The sequence below is a fragment of the Oncorhynchus mykiss genome, chromosome 15, assembly GCF_057628025.1.
Source record: "Oncorhynchus mykiss isolate SJ-2025 chromosome 15, ASM5762802v1, whole genome shotgun sequence".
Taxonomy (NCBI): domain Eukaryota; kingdom Metazoa; phylum Chordata; class Actinopteri; order Salmoniformes; family Salmonidae; genus Oncorhynchus; species Oncorhynchus mykiss.
The window spans coordinates 80,664,026-80,680,582 of record NC_143036.1 but is presented as its reverse complement, the minus strand read 5'-3'; the positions used below and the strand labels follow the sequence as shown (position 1 = coordinate 80,680,582).

Below are 16,557 nucleotides of genomic sequence, written 5' to 3'. Positions count from 1 at the left end.
AGATCAACAACATGGTTGATGTGTTAGTAGTATGAGAGAACAATAGATCAACAACATGGTTGATGTGTTAGTAGTATGAGAGAACAATAGATCAACAACATGGTTGATGTGTTAGTAGTATGAGAGAACAATAGATCAACAACATGGTTGATGTGTTAGTAGTATGAGAGAACAATGGATCAACAACATGGTTGATGTGTTAGTAGTATGAGAGAACAATAGATCAACAACATGGTTGATGTGTTAGTAGTATGAGAGAACAATAGATCAACAACATGGTTGATGTGTTAGTAGTATGAGAGAACAGTAGATCAACAACATGGTTGATGTGTTAGTAGTATGAGAGAACAGTAGATCAACAACATGGTTGATGTGTTAGTAGTATGAGGAGAACAATAGATCAACAACATGGTTGATGTGTTAGTAGTATGAGAGAACAATAGATCAACAACATGGTTGATGTGTTAGTAGTATGAGAGAACAGTAGATCAACAACATGGTTGATGTGTTAGTAGTATGAGAGAACAGTAGATCAACAACATGGTTGATGTGTTAGTAGTATGAGAGAACAATAGATCAACAACATGGTTGATGTGTTAGTAGTATGAGAGAACAATGGATCAACAACATGGTTGATGTGTTAGTAGTATGAGAGAACAATAGATCAACAACATGGTTGATGTGTTAGTAGTATGAGAGAACAGTAGATCAACAACATGGTTGATGTGTTAGTAGTATGAGAGAACAGTAGATCAACAACATGGTTGATGTGTTAGTAGTATGAGAGAACAATAGATCAACAACATGGTTGATGTGTTAGTAGTATGAGAGAACAATGGATCAACAACATGGTTGATGTGTTAGTAGTATGAGAGAACAATGGATCAACAACATGGTTGATGTGAGGATGTGTTAGTAGTATGAGAGAACAATAGATCAACAACATGGTTGATGTGTTAGTAGTATGAGAGAACAATAGATCAACAACATGGTTGATGTGTTAGTAGTATGAGAGAACAGTAGATCAACAACATGGTTGATGTGTTAGTAGTATGAGGAGAACAATAGATCAACAACATGGTTGATGTGTTAGTAGTATGAGAGAACAATAGATCAACAACATGGTTGATGTGTTAGTAGTATGAGAGAACAGTAGATCAACAACATGGTTGATGTGTTAGTAGTATGAGAGAACAGTAGATCAACAACATGGTTGATGTGTTAGTAGTATGAGAGAACAATAGATCAACAACATGGTTGATGTGTTAGTAGTATGAGAGAACAATGGATCAACAACATGGTTGATGTGTTAGTAGTATGAGAGAACAATAGATCAACAACATGGTTGATGTGTTAGTAGTATGAGAGAACAGTAGATCAACAACATGGTTGATGTGTTAGTAGTATGAGAGAACAGTAGATCAACAACATGGTTGATGTGTTAGTAGTATGAGAGAACAATAGATCAACAACATGGTTGATGTGTTAGTAGTATGAGAGAACAATGGATCAACAACATGGTTGATGTGTTAGTAGTATGAGAGAACAATGGATCAACAACATGGTTGATGTGAGGATGTGTTAGTAGTATGAGAGAACAATAGATCAACAACATGGTTGATGTGTTAGTAGTATGAGAGAACAATAGATCAACAACATGGTTGATGTGTTAGTAGTATGAGAGAACAATAGATCAACAACATGGTTGATGTGTTAGTAGTATGAGAGAACAATGGATCAACAACATGGTTGATGTGTTAGTAGTATGAGAGAACAATAGATCAACAACATGGTTGATGTGTTAGTAGTATGAGAGAACAATAGATCAACAACATGGTTGATGTGTTAGTAGTATGAGAGAACAATGGATCAACAACATGGTTGATGTGTTAGTAGTATGAGAGAACAATGGATCAACAACATGGTTGATGTGTTAGTAGTATGAGAGAACAATGGATCAACAACATGGTTGATGTGTTAGTAGTATGAGAGAACAATGGATCAACAACATGGTTGATGTGTTAGTAGTATGAGAGAACAGTAGATCAACAACATGGTTGATGTGAGGATGTGTTAGTAGTATGAGAGAACAGTAGATCAACAACATGGTTGATGTGTTAGTAGTATGAGAGAACAATAGATCAACAACATGGTTGATGTGTTAGTAGTATGAGAGAACAATAGATCAACAACATGGTTGATGTGTTAGTAGTATGAGAGAACAATGGATCAACAACATGGTTGATGTGTTAGTAGTATGAGGAGAACAATGGATCAACAACATGGTTGATGTGTTAGTAGTATGAGGAGAACAATAGATCAACAACATGGTTGATGTGTTAGTAGTATGAGAGAACAATAGATCAACAACATGGTTGATGTGTTAGTAGTATGAGAGAACAGTAGATCAACAACATGGTTGATGTGTTAGTAGTATGAGGAGAACAATAGATCAACAACATGGTTGATGTGTTAGTAGTATGAGAGAACAATGGATCAACAACATGGTTGATGTGTTAGTAGTATGAGAGAACAATGGATCAACAACATGGTTGATGTGAGGATGTGTTAGTAGTATGAGAGAACAATAGATCAACAACATGGTTGATGTGTTAGTAGTATGAGAGAACAATAGATCAACAACATGGTTGATGTGTTAGTAGTATGAGAGAACAATAGATCAACAACATGGTTGATGTGTTAGTAGTATGAGAGAACAATAGATCAACAACATGGTTGATGTGTTAGTAGTATGAGAGAACAGTAGATCAACAACATGGTTGATGTGTTAGTAGTATGAGAGAACAATGGATCAACAACATGGTTGATGTGTTAGTAGTATGAGAGAACAATGGATCAACAACATGGTTGATGTGAGGATGTGTTAGTAGTATGAGAGAACAATAGATCAACAACATGGTTGATGTGTTAGTAGTATGAGAGAACAATGGATCAACAACATGGTTGATGTGTTAGTAGTGGAGGAGAACAATGGATCAACAACATGGTTGATGTGTTAGTAGTATGAGAGAACAATGGATCAACAACATGGTTGATGTGAGGATGTGTTAGTAGTATGAGAGAACAGTAGATCAACAACATGGTTGATGTGAGGATGTGTTAGTAGTATGAGAGAACAATAGATCAACAACATGGTTGATGTGTTAGTAGTATGAGAGAACAATAGATCAACAACATGGTTGATGTGAGGATGTGTTAGTAGTATGAGAGAACAATAGATCAACAACATGGTTGATGTGTTAGTAGTATGAGAGAACAATAGATCAACAACATGGTTGATGTGTTAGTAGTATGAGGAGAACAATAGATCAACAACATGGTTGATGTGTTAGTAGTATGAGAGAACAGTAGATCAACAACATGGTTGATGTGTTAGTAGTATGAGGAGAACAGTAGATCAACAACATGGTTGATGTGTTAGTAGTATGAGAGAACAATAGATCAACAACATGGTTGATGTGTTAGTAGTATGAGGAGAACAATAGATCAACAACATGGTTGATGTGTTAGTAGTATGAGGAGAACAATAGATCAACAACATGGTTGATGTGTTAGTAGTATGAGGAGAACAATAGATCAACAACATGGTTGATGTGTTAGTAGTATGAGAGAACAATAGATCAACAACATGGTTGATGTGTTAGTAGTATGAGGAGAACAATAGATCAACAACATGGTTGATGTGTTAGTAGTATGAGGAGAACAATAGATCAACAACATGGTTGATGTGTTAGTAGTATGAGAGAACAGTAGATCAACAACATGGTTGATGTGTTAGTAGTATGAGAGAACAATAGATCAACAACATGGTTGATGTGTTAGTAGTATGAGAGAACAATAGATCAACAACATGGTTGATGTGTTAGTAGTATGAGAGAACAATAGATCAACAACATGGTTGATGTGTTAGTAGTATGAGAGAACAATAGATCAACAACATGGTTGATGTGTTAGTAGTATGAGGAAAACAATGGATCAACAACATGGTTGATGTGTTAGTAGTATGAGAGAACAATAGATCAACAACATGGTTGATGTGTTAGTAGTATGAGAGAACAATAGATCAACAACATGGTTGATGTGTTAGTAGTATGAGAGAACAATAGATCAACAACATGGTTGATGTGTTAGTAGTATGAGAGAACAATAGATCAACAACATGGTTGATGTGTTAGTAGTATGAGAGAACAATGGATCAACAACATGGTTGATGTGTTAGTAGTATGAGAGAACAGTAGATCAACAACATGGTTGATGTGTTAGTAGTATGAGAGAACAATGGATCAACAACATGGTTGATGTGTTAGTAGTATGAGAGAACAATAGATCAACAACATGGTTGATGTGTTAGTAGTATGAGAGAACAATAGATCAACAACATGGTTGATGTGTTAGTAGTATGAGAGAACAATGGATCAACAACATGGTTGATGTGTTAGTAGTATGAGAGAACAATAGATCAACAACATGGTTGATGTGTTAGTAGTATGAGAGAACAATAGATCAACAACATGGTTGATGTGTTAGTAGTATGAGAGAACAATAGATCAACAACATGGTTGATGTGTTAGTAGTATGAGAGAACAATAGATCAACAACATGGTTGATGTGTTAGTAGTATGAGAGAACAATAGATCAACAACATGGTTGATGTGTTAGTAGTATGAGAGAACAGTAGATCAACAACATGGTTGATGTGTTAGTAGTATGAGAGAACAGTGGATCAACAACATGGTTGATGTGTTAGTAGTATGAGAGAACAATAGATCAACAACATGGTTGATGTGTTAGTAGTATGAGAGAACAATAGATCAACAACATGGTTGATGTGGGGATGTGTTAGTAGTATGAGGAGAACAATGGATCAACAACATGGTTGATGTGTTAGTAGTATGAGAGAACAGTAGATCAACAACATGGTTGATGTGTTAGTACTATGAGGAGAACAATAGATCAACAACATGGTTGATGTGTTAGTAGTATGAGAGAACAGTAGATCAACAACATGGTTGATGTGTTAGTAGTATGAGAGAACAATGGATCAACAACATGGTTGATGTGTTAGTAGTATGAGGAGAACAATAGATCAACAACATGGTTGATGTGTTAGTAGTATGAGAGAACAGTAGATCAACAACATGGTTGATGTGTTAGTAGTATGAGAGAACAATGGATCAACAACATGGTTGATGTGTTAGTAGTATGAGAGAACAATGGATCAACAACATGGTTGATGTGTTAGTAGTATGAGAGAACAATAGATCAACAACATGGTTGATGTGTTAGTAGTATGAGAGAACAATAGATCAACAACATGGTTGATGTGTTAGTAGTATGAGGAGAACAATAGATCAACAACATGGTTGATGTGTTAGTAGTATGAGAGAACAATAGATCAACAACATGGTTGATGTGTTAGTAGTATGAGGAGAACAATAGATCAACAACATGGTTGATGTGTTAGTAGTATGAGAGAACAATAGATCAACAACATGGTTGATGTGAGGATGTGTTAGTAGTATGAGAGAACAATAGATCAACAACATGGTTGATGTGTTAGTAGTATGAGAGAACAATGGATCAACAACATGGTTGATGTGTTAGTAGTATGAGAGAACAATGGATCAACAACATGGTTGATGTGTTAGTAGTATGAGAGAACAATAGATCAACAACATGGTTGATGTGTTAGTAGTATGAGAGAACAATGGATCAACAACATGGTTGATGTGTTAGTAGTATGAGAGAACAATGGATCAACAACATGGTTGATGTGTTAGTAGTATGAGAGAACAATAGATCAACAACATGGTTGATGTGAGGATGTGTTAGTAGTATGAGAGAACAATAGATCAACAACATGGTTGATGTGTTAGTAGTATGAGAGAACAATAGATCAACAACATGGTTGATGTGTTAGTAGTATGAGAGAACAATAGATCAACAACATGGTTGATGTGTTAGTAGTATGAGAGAACAATGGATCAACAACATGGTTGATGTGAGGATGTGTTAGTAGTATGAGAGAACAATAGATCAACAACATGGTTGATGTGTTAGTAGTATGAGAGAACAATAGATCAACAACATGGTTGATGTGTTAGTAGTATGAGAGAACAATAGATCAACAACATGGTTGATGTGAGGATGTGTTAGTAGTATGAGAGAACAATAGATCAACAACATGGTTGATGTGAGGATGTGTTAGTAGTATGAGAGAACAGTAGATCAACAACATGGTTGATGTGTTAGTAGTATGAGAGAACAATAGATCAACAACATGGTTGATGTGTTAGTAGTATGAGAGAACAATGGATCAACAACATGGTTGATGTGTTAGTAGTATGAGAGAACAATAGATCAACAACATGGTTGATGTGTTAGTAGTATGAGAGAACAATAGATCAACAACATGGTTGATGTGAGGATGTGTTAGTAGTATGAGAGAACAATGGATCAACAACATGGTTGATGTGTTAGTAGTATGAGAGAACAGTAGATCAACAACATGGTTGATGTGAGGATGTGTTAGTAGTATGAGAGAACAGTAGATCAACAACATGGTTGATGTGTTAGTAGTATGAGAGAACAATAGATCAACAACATGGTTGATGTGTTAGTAGTATGAGAGAACAATAGATCAACAACATGGTTGATGTGTTAGTAGTGGAGGAGAACAATAGATCAACAACATGGTTGATGTGTTAGTAGTATGAGAGAACAGTAGATCAACAACATGGTTGATGTGTTAGTAGTATGAGGAGAACAATAGATCAACAACATGGTTGATGTGAGGATGTGTTAGTAGTATGAGGAGAACAATAGATCAACAACATGGTTGATGTGTTAGTAGTATGAGAGAACAGTAGATCAACAACATGGTTGATGTGTTAGTAGTATGAGGAGAACAATAGATCAACAACATGGTTGATGTGAGGATGTGTTAGTAGTATGAGAGAACAATAGATCAACAACATGGTTGATGTGTTAGTAGTATGAGAGAACAATAGATCAACAACATGGTTGATGTGAGGATGTGTTAGTAGTGGAGGAGAACAACTATCTCACACAGGAAGCATTGATCTGTTTCAGAACCTTGTGTGTAACGTACCCAGGAACTTCCTCATGATGGCGTTGCTCTGTTTGAGGGCCTCAGCTCTCTGGGCGGGGTCAAACACCAGCCAATCAATCACATCGATCTTCCTCTGGTCCTCCTGGGGGGGTACAGGGTTAACATGACCACATGGTGTATTTGTTTCTCCTTCGTGCCGCTGAGGTGACGGTGTCCAGTGTGTGTGTTTCATACCGCTGAGGTGACGGTGGCCAGTGTGTGTGTTTCATACCGCTGAGGTGACGGTGGCCAGTGTGTGTGTTTCATACCGCTGAGGTGACGGTGGCCAGTGTGTGTGTTTCATACCGCTGAGGTGACGGTGTCCAGTGTGTGTGTTTCATACCGCTGAGGTGACGGTGTCCAGTGTGTGTGTTTCATACCGCTGAGGTGACGGTGTCCAGTGTGTGTGTTTCATACCGCTGAGGTGACGGTGGCCAGTGTGTGTGTTTCATACCGCTGAGGTGCCAGTGTCCAGTGTGTGTGTTTCATACCGCTGAGGTGCCAGTGTCCAGTGTGTGTGTTTCATACCGCTGAGGTGCCAGTGTCCAGTGTGTGTGTTTCATACCGCTGAGGTGCCAGTGTCCAGTGCAGGGGTGAGGTCATGATGAGCGAACTCCTCAGTGTCTCTCTCTCTGATGTTCTCCACCACCATCTTAGTGACCGCTGCCACGTCCAGACCTGGAAAGGACAGGACAGTTAGACACCTGTACCTGTAATAGACTGCTGTCACATCCTGACCACAACAGGACAGTTAGACACCTGTAACAGACTACTGTCACATCCTGACCACAACAGGACAGTTAGACACCTGTACCTGTAATAGACTGCTGTCACATCCTGACCACAACAGGACAGTTAGATACCTTTAACAGACTGCTGTCACATCCTGACCACAACAGGACAGTTAGACACCTGTAACAGACTACTGTCACATCCTGACCACAACAGGACAGTTAGACACCTGTACCTGTAACAGACTACTGTCACATCCTGACCACAACAGGACAGTTAGACACCTGTACCTGTAATAGACTGCTGTCACATCCTGACCACAACAGGACAGTTAGACACCTGTACCTGTAATAGACTGCTGTCACATCCTGACCACAACAGGACAGTTAGACACCTGTAACAGACTGCTGTCACATCCTGACCACAACAGGACAGTTAGACACCTGTACCTGTAACAGACTACTGTCACATCCTGACCACAACAGGACAGTTAGACACCTGTACCTGTAATAGACTGCTGTCACATCCTGACCACAACAGGACAGTTAGACACCTGTAACAGACTACTGTCACATCCTGACCACAACAGGACAGTTAGACACCTGTAACAGACTACTGTCACATCCTGACCACAACAGGACAGTTAGACACCTGTAACAGACTACTGTCACATCCTGACCACAACAGGACAGTTAGACACCTGTAACAGACTACTGTCACATCCTGACCACAACAGGACAGTTAGACACCTGTACCTGTAACAGACTGCTGTCACATCCTGACCACAACAGGACAGTTAGACACCTGTAACAGACTGCTGTCACATCCTGACCACAACAGGACAGTTAGACACCTGTACCTGTAATAGACAGCTGTCACATCCTGACCACAACAGGACAGTTAGACACCTGTACCTGTAACAGACTGCTGTCACATCCTGACCACAACAGGACAGTTAGACACCTGTACCTCTAACAGACTGCTGTCACATCCTGACCACAACAGGACAGTTAGACACCTGTACCTGTAATAGACAGCTGTCACATCCTGACCACAACAGGACAGTTAGACACCTTTAACAGACTACTGTCACATCCTGACCACAACAGGACAGTTAGACACCTTTAACAGACTACTGTCACATCCTGACCACAACAGGACAGTTAGACACCTTTAACAGACTACTGTCACATCCTGACCACAACAGGACAGTTAGACACCTGTACCTGTAACAGACTGCTGTCACATCCTGACCACAACAGGACAGTTAGACACCTTTAACAGACTACTGTCACATCCTGACCACAACAGGACAGTTAGACACCTGTAACAGACTACTGTCACATCCTGACCACAACAGGACAGTTAGACACCTTTAACAGACTACTGTCACATCCTGACCACAACAGGACAGTTAGACACCTGTAACAGACTACTGTCACATCCTGACCACAACAGGACAGTTAGACACCTGTAACAGACTGATGTCACATCCTGACCACAACAGGACAGTTAGACACCTGTACCTGTAACAGACTGCTGTCACATCCTGACCACAACAGGACAGTTAGACACCTTTAACAGACTACTGTCACATCCTGACCACAACAGGACAGTTAGACACCTGTAACAGACTACTGTCACATCCTGACCACAACAGGACAGTTAGACACCTGTACCTTTAACAGACTGCTGTCACATCCTGACCACAACAGGACAGTTAGACACCTGTACCTGTAACAGACTGCTGTCACATCCTGACCACAACAGGACAGTTAGACACCTGTAATAGACTGCTGTCACATCCTGACCAAAACAGGACAGTTAGACACCTGTACCTGTAACAGACTGCTGTCACATCCTGACCACAACAGGACAGGACAGTTAGACACCTGTACCTGTAACAGACTGCTGTCACATCCTGACCACAACAGGACAGTTAGACACCTGTACCTGTAACAGACTGCTGTCACATCCTGACCACAACAGGACAGTTAGACACCTGTAATAGACTGCTGTCACATCCTGACCAAAACAGGACAGTTAGACACCTGTAACAGACTACTGTCACATCCTGACCACAACAGGACAGTTAGACACCTGTACCTTTAACAGACTGCTGTCACATCCTGACCACAACAGGACAGTTAGACACCTGTAACAGACTGCTGTCACATCCTGACCACAACAGGACAGTTAGACACCTGTACCTATAACAGACAGCTGTCACATCCTGACCACAACAGGACAGTTAGACACCTGTACCTGTAACAGACTGCTGTCACATCCTGACCACAACAGGACAGTTAGACACCTGTAACAGACAGCTGTCACATCCTGACCACAACAGGACAGTTAGACACCTGTACCTGTAACAGACTGCTGTCACATCCTGACCACAACAGGACAGTTAGACACCTGTAATAGACTGCTGTCACATCCTGACCACAACAGGACAGTTAGACACCTGTAACAGACTACTGTCACATCCTGACCACAACAGGACAGTTAGACACCTGTACCTGTAATAGACTGCTGTCACATCCTGACCACAACAGGACAGTTAGATACCTTTAACAGACTGCTGTCACATCCTGACCACAACAGGACAGTTAGACACCTGTACCTGTAACAGACTGCTGTCACATCCTGACCACAACAGGACAGTTAGACACCTGTACCTGTAACAGACTGCTGTCACATCCTGACCACAACAGGACAGTTAGACACCTGTACCTGTAATAGACTGCTGTCACATCCTGACCACAACAGGACAGTTAGACACCTTTAACAGACTACTGTCACATCCTGACCACAACAGGACAGTTAGACACCTGTAACAGACTACTGTCACATCCTGACCACAACAGGACAGTTAGACACCTGTACCTTTAACAGACTGCTGTCACATCCTGACCACAACAGGACAGTTAGACACCTGTACCTGTAACAGACTGCTGTCACATCCTGACCACAACAGGACAGTTAGACACCTGTAATAGACTGCTGTCACATCCTGACCACAACAGGACAGGACAGTTAGACACCTGTACCTGTAACAGACTACTGTCACATCCTGACCACAACAGGACAGTTAGACACCTGTAACAGACTACTGTCACATCCTGACCACAACAGGACAGTTAGACACCTGTACCTTTAACAGACTGCTGTCACATCCTGACCACAACAGGACAGTTAGACACCTGTACCTGTAACAGACTGCTGTCACATCCTGACCACAACAGGACAGTTAGACACCTGTAATAGACTGCTGTCACATCCTGACCAAAACAGGACAGTTAGACACCTGTACCTGTAACAGACTGCTGTCACATCCTGACCACAACAGGACAGGACAGTTAGACACCTGTACCTGTAACAGACTGCTGTCACATCCTGACCACAACAGGACAGTTAGACACCTGTACCTGTAACAGACTGCTGTCACATCCTGACCACAACAGGACAGTTAGACACCTGTAATAGACTGCTGTCACATCCTGACCAAAACAGGACAGTTAGACACCTGTAACAGACTACTGTCACATCCTGACCACAACAGGACAGTTAGACACCTGTAACAGACTACTGTCACATCCTGACCACAACAGGACAGTTAGACACCTGTACCTGTAATAGACTGCTGTCACATCCTGACCACAACAGGACAGTTAGACACCTGTACCTGTAACAGACTGCTGTCACATCCTGACCACAACAGGACAGTTAGACACCTGTAACAGACTGCTGTCACATCCTGACCACAACAGGACAGTTAGACACCTGTACCTATAACAGACAGCTGTCACATCCTGACCACAACAGGACAGTTAGACACCTGTACCTGTAACAGACTGCTGTCACATCCTGACCACAACAGGACAGTTAGACACCTGTAACAGACTGCTGTCACATCCTGACCACAACAGGACAGTTAGACACCTGTACCTATAACAGACAGCTGTCACATCCTGACCACAACAGGACAGTTAGACACCTGTACCTGTAACAGACTGCTGTCACATCCTGACCACAACAGGACAGTTAGACACCTGTACCTGTAACAGACTGCTGTCACATCCTGACCACAACAGGACAGTTAGACACCTGTACCTTTAAAATGTGCAATATGCTCCACCATTTCCTGGTTGCTAAAATTCAAATATTTAAGCCTCGGTGTGAGACACTGACCTGCCTCCCTGGCCAGCTCCAGACAGCGTTGTCTCTGCTCAGCCTCGGTGACCTCCTCCAGGAAGAGAGCGTACTGGGCGGTGGCCAGGTCTGGCGGCAGGTGACTGACATAGAAGGCTATCAGATCAACGTGCTTCTCCCTCATCAACAGAGAGATGTAGGCCTTCAGGACATCCACTGATACCTCCTCCTGATTGGGTGGGTGGGGGGAGGCACATGAGTGGCCGGATTAGAGGGGGGGGACATGAGTGGAGAGATATGTGGATTGTGTGAGGAATGGTTGATGTAGGTGTATGTAGGTATATGACAACAGAAGTGTGTTTCTCTCGCTCTGTGTGTTTACTACTGTACCTACATGTCCAGACTGAGGTAGAACAACACCAGGTGTGTGTGTGTGTATGTACTACTGTACCTTGAGCTGCATGCCCAGGCTGAGGTAGAACAACACCAGGTGTGTGTGTGTGTGTGTGTACTACTGTACCTTGAGCTGCATGCCCAGACTGCGGTAGAACAACACCAGGTGTGTCATGAAACGCAGCAGGTGAGAGGGCAGAGCAGGACTCCTGGTCAACCAGTTACTGAACTCCTCCAACAGACCTGAACACACAAAACACTGTTTTATACTCTTTCACACAGCAGTAACATACCGGGTGACCAGAACCACAAAGTCACTCTGGAGAGTGACTGACTAGTGACCAGAACCACAGTCACTCTGGAGAGGGACTGACTAGTGACCAGAACCACAAAGTCACTCTGGAGAGTGACTGACTAGTGACCAGAACCACAGTCACTCTGGAGAGGGACTGACTAGTGACCAGAACCACAGTCACTCTGGAGAGGGACTGACTAGTGACCAGAACCACAAAGTCACTCTAGATAGTGACTGACTAGTGACCAGAACCACAAAGTCACACTGGAGAGGGACTGACTAGTGACCAGAACCACAAAGTCACTCTGGAGAGTGACTGACTACCTCATGTACCTGATGACCAAGAACCACAAAGTCACCCCGGATAGTGACTGACTACCTCATGTACCTGGTGACCAGAACCACAAAGTCACCCTGGAGAGTGACTGACTCCAACGTGACGTTTGTCTGACTGTACGGTCATTCCATAGGCTGACACCGACATGGCCATGGACTTAAAGTCACAGTCCAGTGAAAATCTCACTTTTAAAAGTTATATTTTGTTAACTCATAATAAATAATGTTGTTGACTCATCCGATACTTATTTGTAGCCAAAACATGAATAAATAAAAAAAGTCAAATTTGTATCTCAAACAGACCGTTTAAAAAAGCTTGGCATTTGCTCATAGAACCCGATGTCACGACAGAACCCGATGTCACGACAGAACCCGATGTCACGACAGAACCCGATGTCACGACAGAACCCGATGTCACGACAGAACCCGATGTCACGACAGAACCCGATGTCACGACAGAACCCGATGTCACGACAGAACCCGATGTCACGACAGAACCCGATGTCACGACAGAACCCGATGTCACGACAGAACCCGATGTCACGACAGAACCCGATGTCACGACAGAACCCGATGTCACGACAGAACCCGATGTCACGACAGAACCCGATGTCACGACAGAACACGATGTCACGACAGAACACGATGTCACGACAGAACACGATGTCACGATAGAACACGATGTCATGATAGAACACGATGTCATGATAGAACATGAGATCATGGTGGCTAATTGGCTGCTCTTTAACATCATTAAAACAATAGTAAGGAAAAACTATTTAACTCACATTGTAATGAATTCTGGGTCCTATTTCATTAGAGACGGAGAAACACTAGACAGCTAGTTAAAGATTAATAACAGACTCACCGTCCAAGTCACCCAGGAAACACTAGACAGCTAGTTAAAGATTAATAACAGACTAGCCGTCCAGGTCAACAAGGAAACACTAGACAGCTAGTTAAAGGTTAATAACAGACTCACCGTCCAGGTCACCCAGGATAACTAACTTCTGGATAATGTGGTAGTGTTCTTTCGTCTCTTCCAGGACTTTCTGTGAAGAAGAGGGAAGGAGACATTCAGCATCTTTCACAGGACTATGGGAATCCCTAAAACCGGTACGATGTAGATAGCGAGTAGACTGCTACGATGTAGATAGCTAGTAGACTGGTGTGATGTAGATAGCTAGTAGACTGGTGTGATGTAGATAGCTAGTAGACTGGTGTGATGTAGACTGGTATGATGTAGATAGCTAGTAGACTGGTACGATGTAGATAGCTAGTAGACTGGTGTGATGTAGATAGCTAGTAGACTGGTGTGATGTAGACTGGTACGATGTAGATAGCTAGTAGACTGGTGTGATGTAGATAGCTAGTAGACTGGTGTGATGTAGATAGCTAGTAGACTGGTATGATGTAGATAGCTAGTAGACTGGTGTGATGTAGATAGCTAGTAGACTGGTGTGATGTAGACTGGTACGATGTAGATAGCTAGTAGACTGGTGTGATGTAGATAGCTAGTAGACTGGTGTGATGTAGATAGCTAGTAGACTGGTGTGATGTAGACTGGTATGATGTAGATAGCTAGTAGACTGGTACGATGTAGATAGCTAGTAGACTGGTGTGATGTAGACTGGTACGATGTAGATAGCTAGTAGACTGGTGTGATGTAGATAGCTAGTAGACTGGTGTGATGTAGATAGCTAGTAGACTGGTGTGATGTAGACTGGTATGATGTAGATAGCTAGTAGACTGGTACGATGTAGATAGCTAGTAGACTGGTGTGATGTAGATAGCTAGTAGACTGGTGTGATGTAGATAGCTAGTAGACTGGTATGATGTAGATAGCTAGTAGACTGGTGTGATGTAGATAGCTAGTAGACTGGTGTGATGTAGACTGGTACGATGTAGATAGCTAGTAGACTGGTACGATGTAGATAGCTAGTAGACTGGTGTGATGTAGATAGCTAGTAGACTGGTGTGATGTAGACTGGTACGATGTAGATAGCTAGTAGACTGGTGTGATGTAGATAGCTAGTAGACTGGTGTGATGTAGATAGCTAGTAGACTGGTATGATGTAGATAGCTAGTAGACTGGTGTGATGTAGATAGCTAGTAGACTGGTGTGATGTAGACTGGTACGATGTAGATAGCTAGTAGACTGGTGTGATGTAGATAGCTAGTAGACTGGTGTGATGTAGACTGGTATGATGTAGATAGCTAGTAGACTGGTACGATGTAGATAGCTAGTAGACTGGTGTGATGTAGATAGCTAGTAGACTGGTGTGATGTAGATAGCTAGTAGACTGGTATGATGTAGATAGCTAGTAGACTGGTGTGATGTAGATAGCTAGTAGACTGGTGTGATGTAGACTGGTACGATGTAGATAGCTGGTAGACTGGTACGATGTAGATAGCTAGTAGACTGGTGTGATGTAGATAGCTAGTAGACTGGTGTGATGTAGATAGCTAGTAGACTGGTACGATGTAGATAGCTAGTAGACTGGTACGATGTAGATAGCTAGTAGACTGGTACGATGTAGATAGCTAGTAGACTGGTACGATGTAGATAGCTAGTAGACTGGTACGATGTAGATAGCCAGTAGACTGGTATGATGTAGATGGCTAGTAGACTGGTACGATGTAGATAGCTAGTAGACTGGTGCGATGTAGATAGCTAGTAGACTGGTACGATGTAGATAGCTAGTAGACTGGTACGATGTAGATAGCTAGTAGACTGGTGTGATGTAGATAGCTAGTAGACAGGTGTGATGTAGATAGCTAGTAGACTGGTGTGATGTAGATAGATAGTAGACTGGTGTGATGTAGATAGATAGTAGACTGGTGTGATGTAGATAGCTAGTAGACTGGTGTGATGTAGATAGCTAGTAGACTGGTGTGATGTAGATAGCTAGTAGACTGGTGTGATGTAGATAGCTAGTAGACTGGTGCGATGTAGATAGCTAGTAGACTGGTGTGATGTAGACAGCTAGTAGACTGGTGTGATGTAGACAGCTAGTAGACTGGTGTGATGCAGACACACAGCTAGTTTGACAGAGCAGAAAAACAGATGCTTGACCTTTGACTCTGTTGCCAGCAGCTCCTCAAACACCTTCTCTAGTGTCCAGCTGGAGAGAAAAGGGAGACAGTACAATTTACATTTAGAAATAGAAAGGTTAGGAAGGTTAGATTCCTGATCCTCAGCCCTCCACTAGAGGCTGGGGATCTTACTTGGCCTCCAGGTATTCTCTACTAGAGGCTGTATTCTCTAGGCAGGGCTACCCACTAAAGGGTATGGTCCCTGGGTAAGGCTGCCTACTACAGGCTGGGGATCTTACTTGGCCTCTAGGTATTCTCTACTAGAGGCTGGGGATCTTACTTGGTCTCCAGGTATTCTCTACTAGAGGCTGGAGATCTTACTTGGCCTCCAGGTATTCTCTACTAGAGGGGATCTTACTTGGCCTCCAGGTATTCTCTACTAGAGGCTGGGGATCTTACTTGGCCTCCAGGTATTCTC

General features: G+C 42.2%; 1 protein-coding gene across 2 annotated transcripts in view; it reads right to left on the bottom strand.

The window, feature by feature from the left end:
• Positions 1-16,557, bottom strand: part of nup107 (nucleoporin 107) — a 53,157-nt gene that overhangs the window by 23,819 nt on the left and 12,781 nt on the right. For both annotated transcript variants that reach the window (XM_090201347.1, XM_090201346.1), the window contains exons 16-21: positions 16,120-16,168; positions 14,026-14,095; positions 12,540-12,655; positions 12,059-12,248; positions 7,698-7,810; positions 7,133-7,235 (exon numbers count right to left, since the gene is read on the bottom strand). In XM_090201347.1, the coding sequence (XP_090057473.1) occupies positions 7,133-7,235; positions 7,698-7,810; positions 12,059-12,248; positions 12,540-12,655; positions 14,026-14,095; positions 16,120-16,168 (641 nt within the window). The remainder of the gene's footprint in view (positions 1-7,132; positions 7,236-7,697; positions 7,811-12,058; positions 12,249-12,539; positions 12,656-14,025; positions 14,096-16,119; positions 16,169-16,557) is intronic.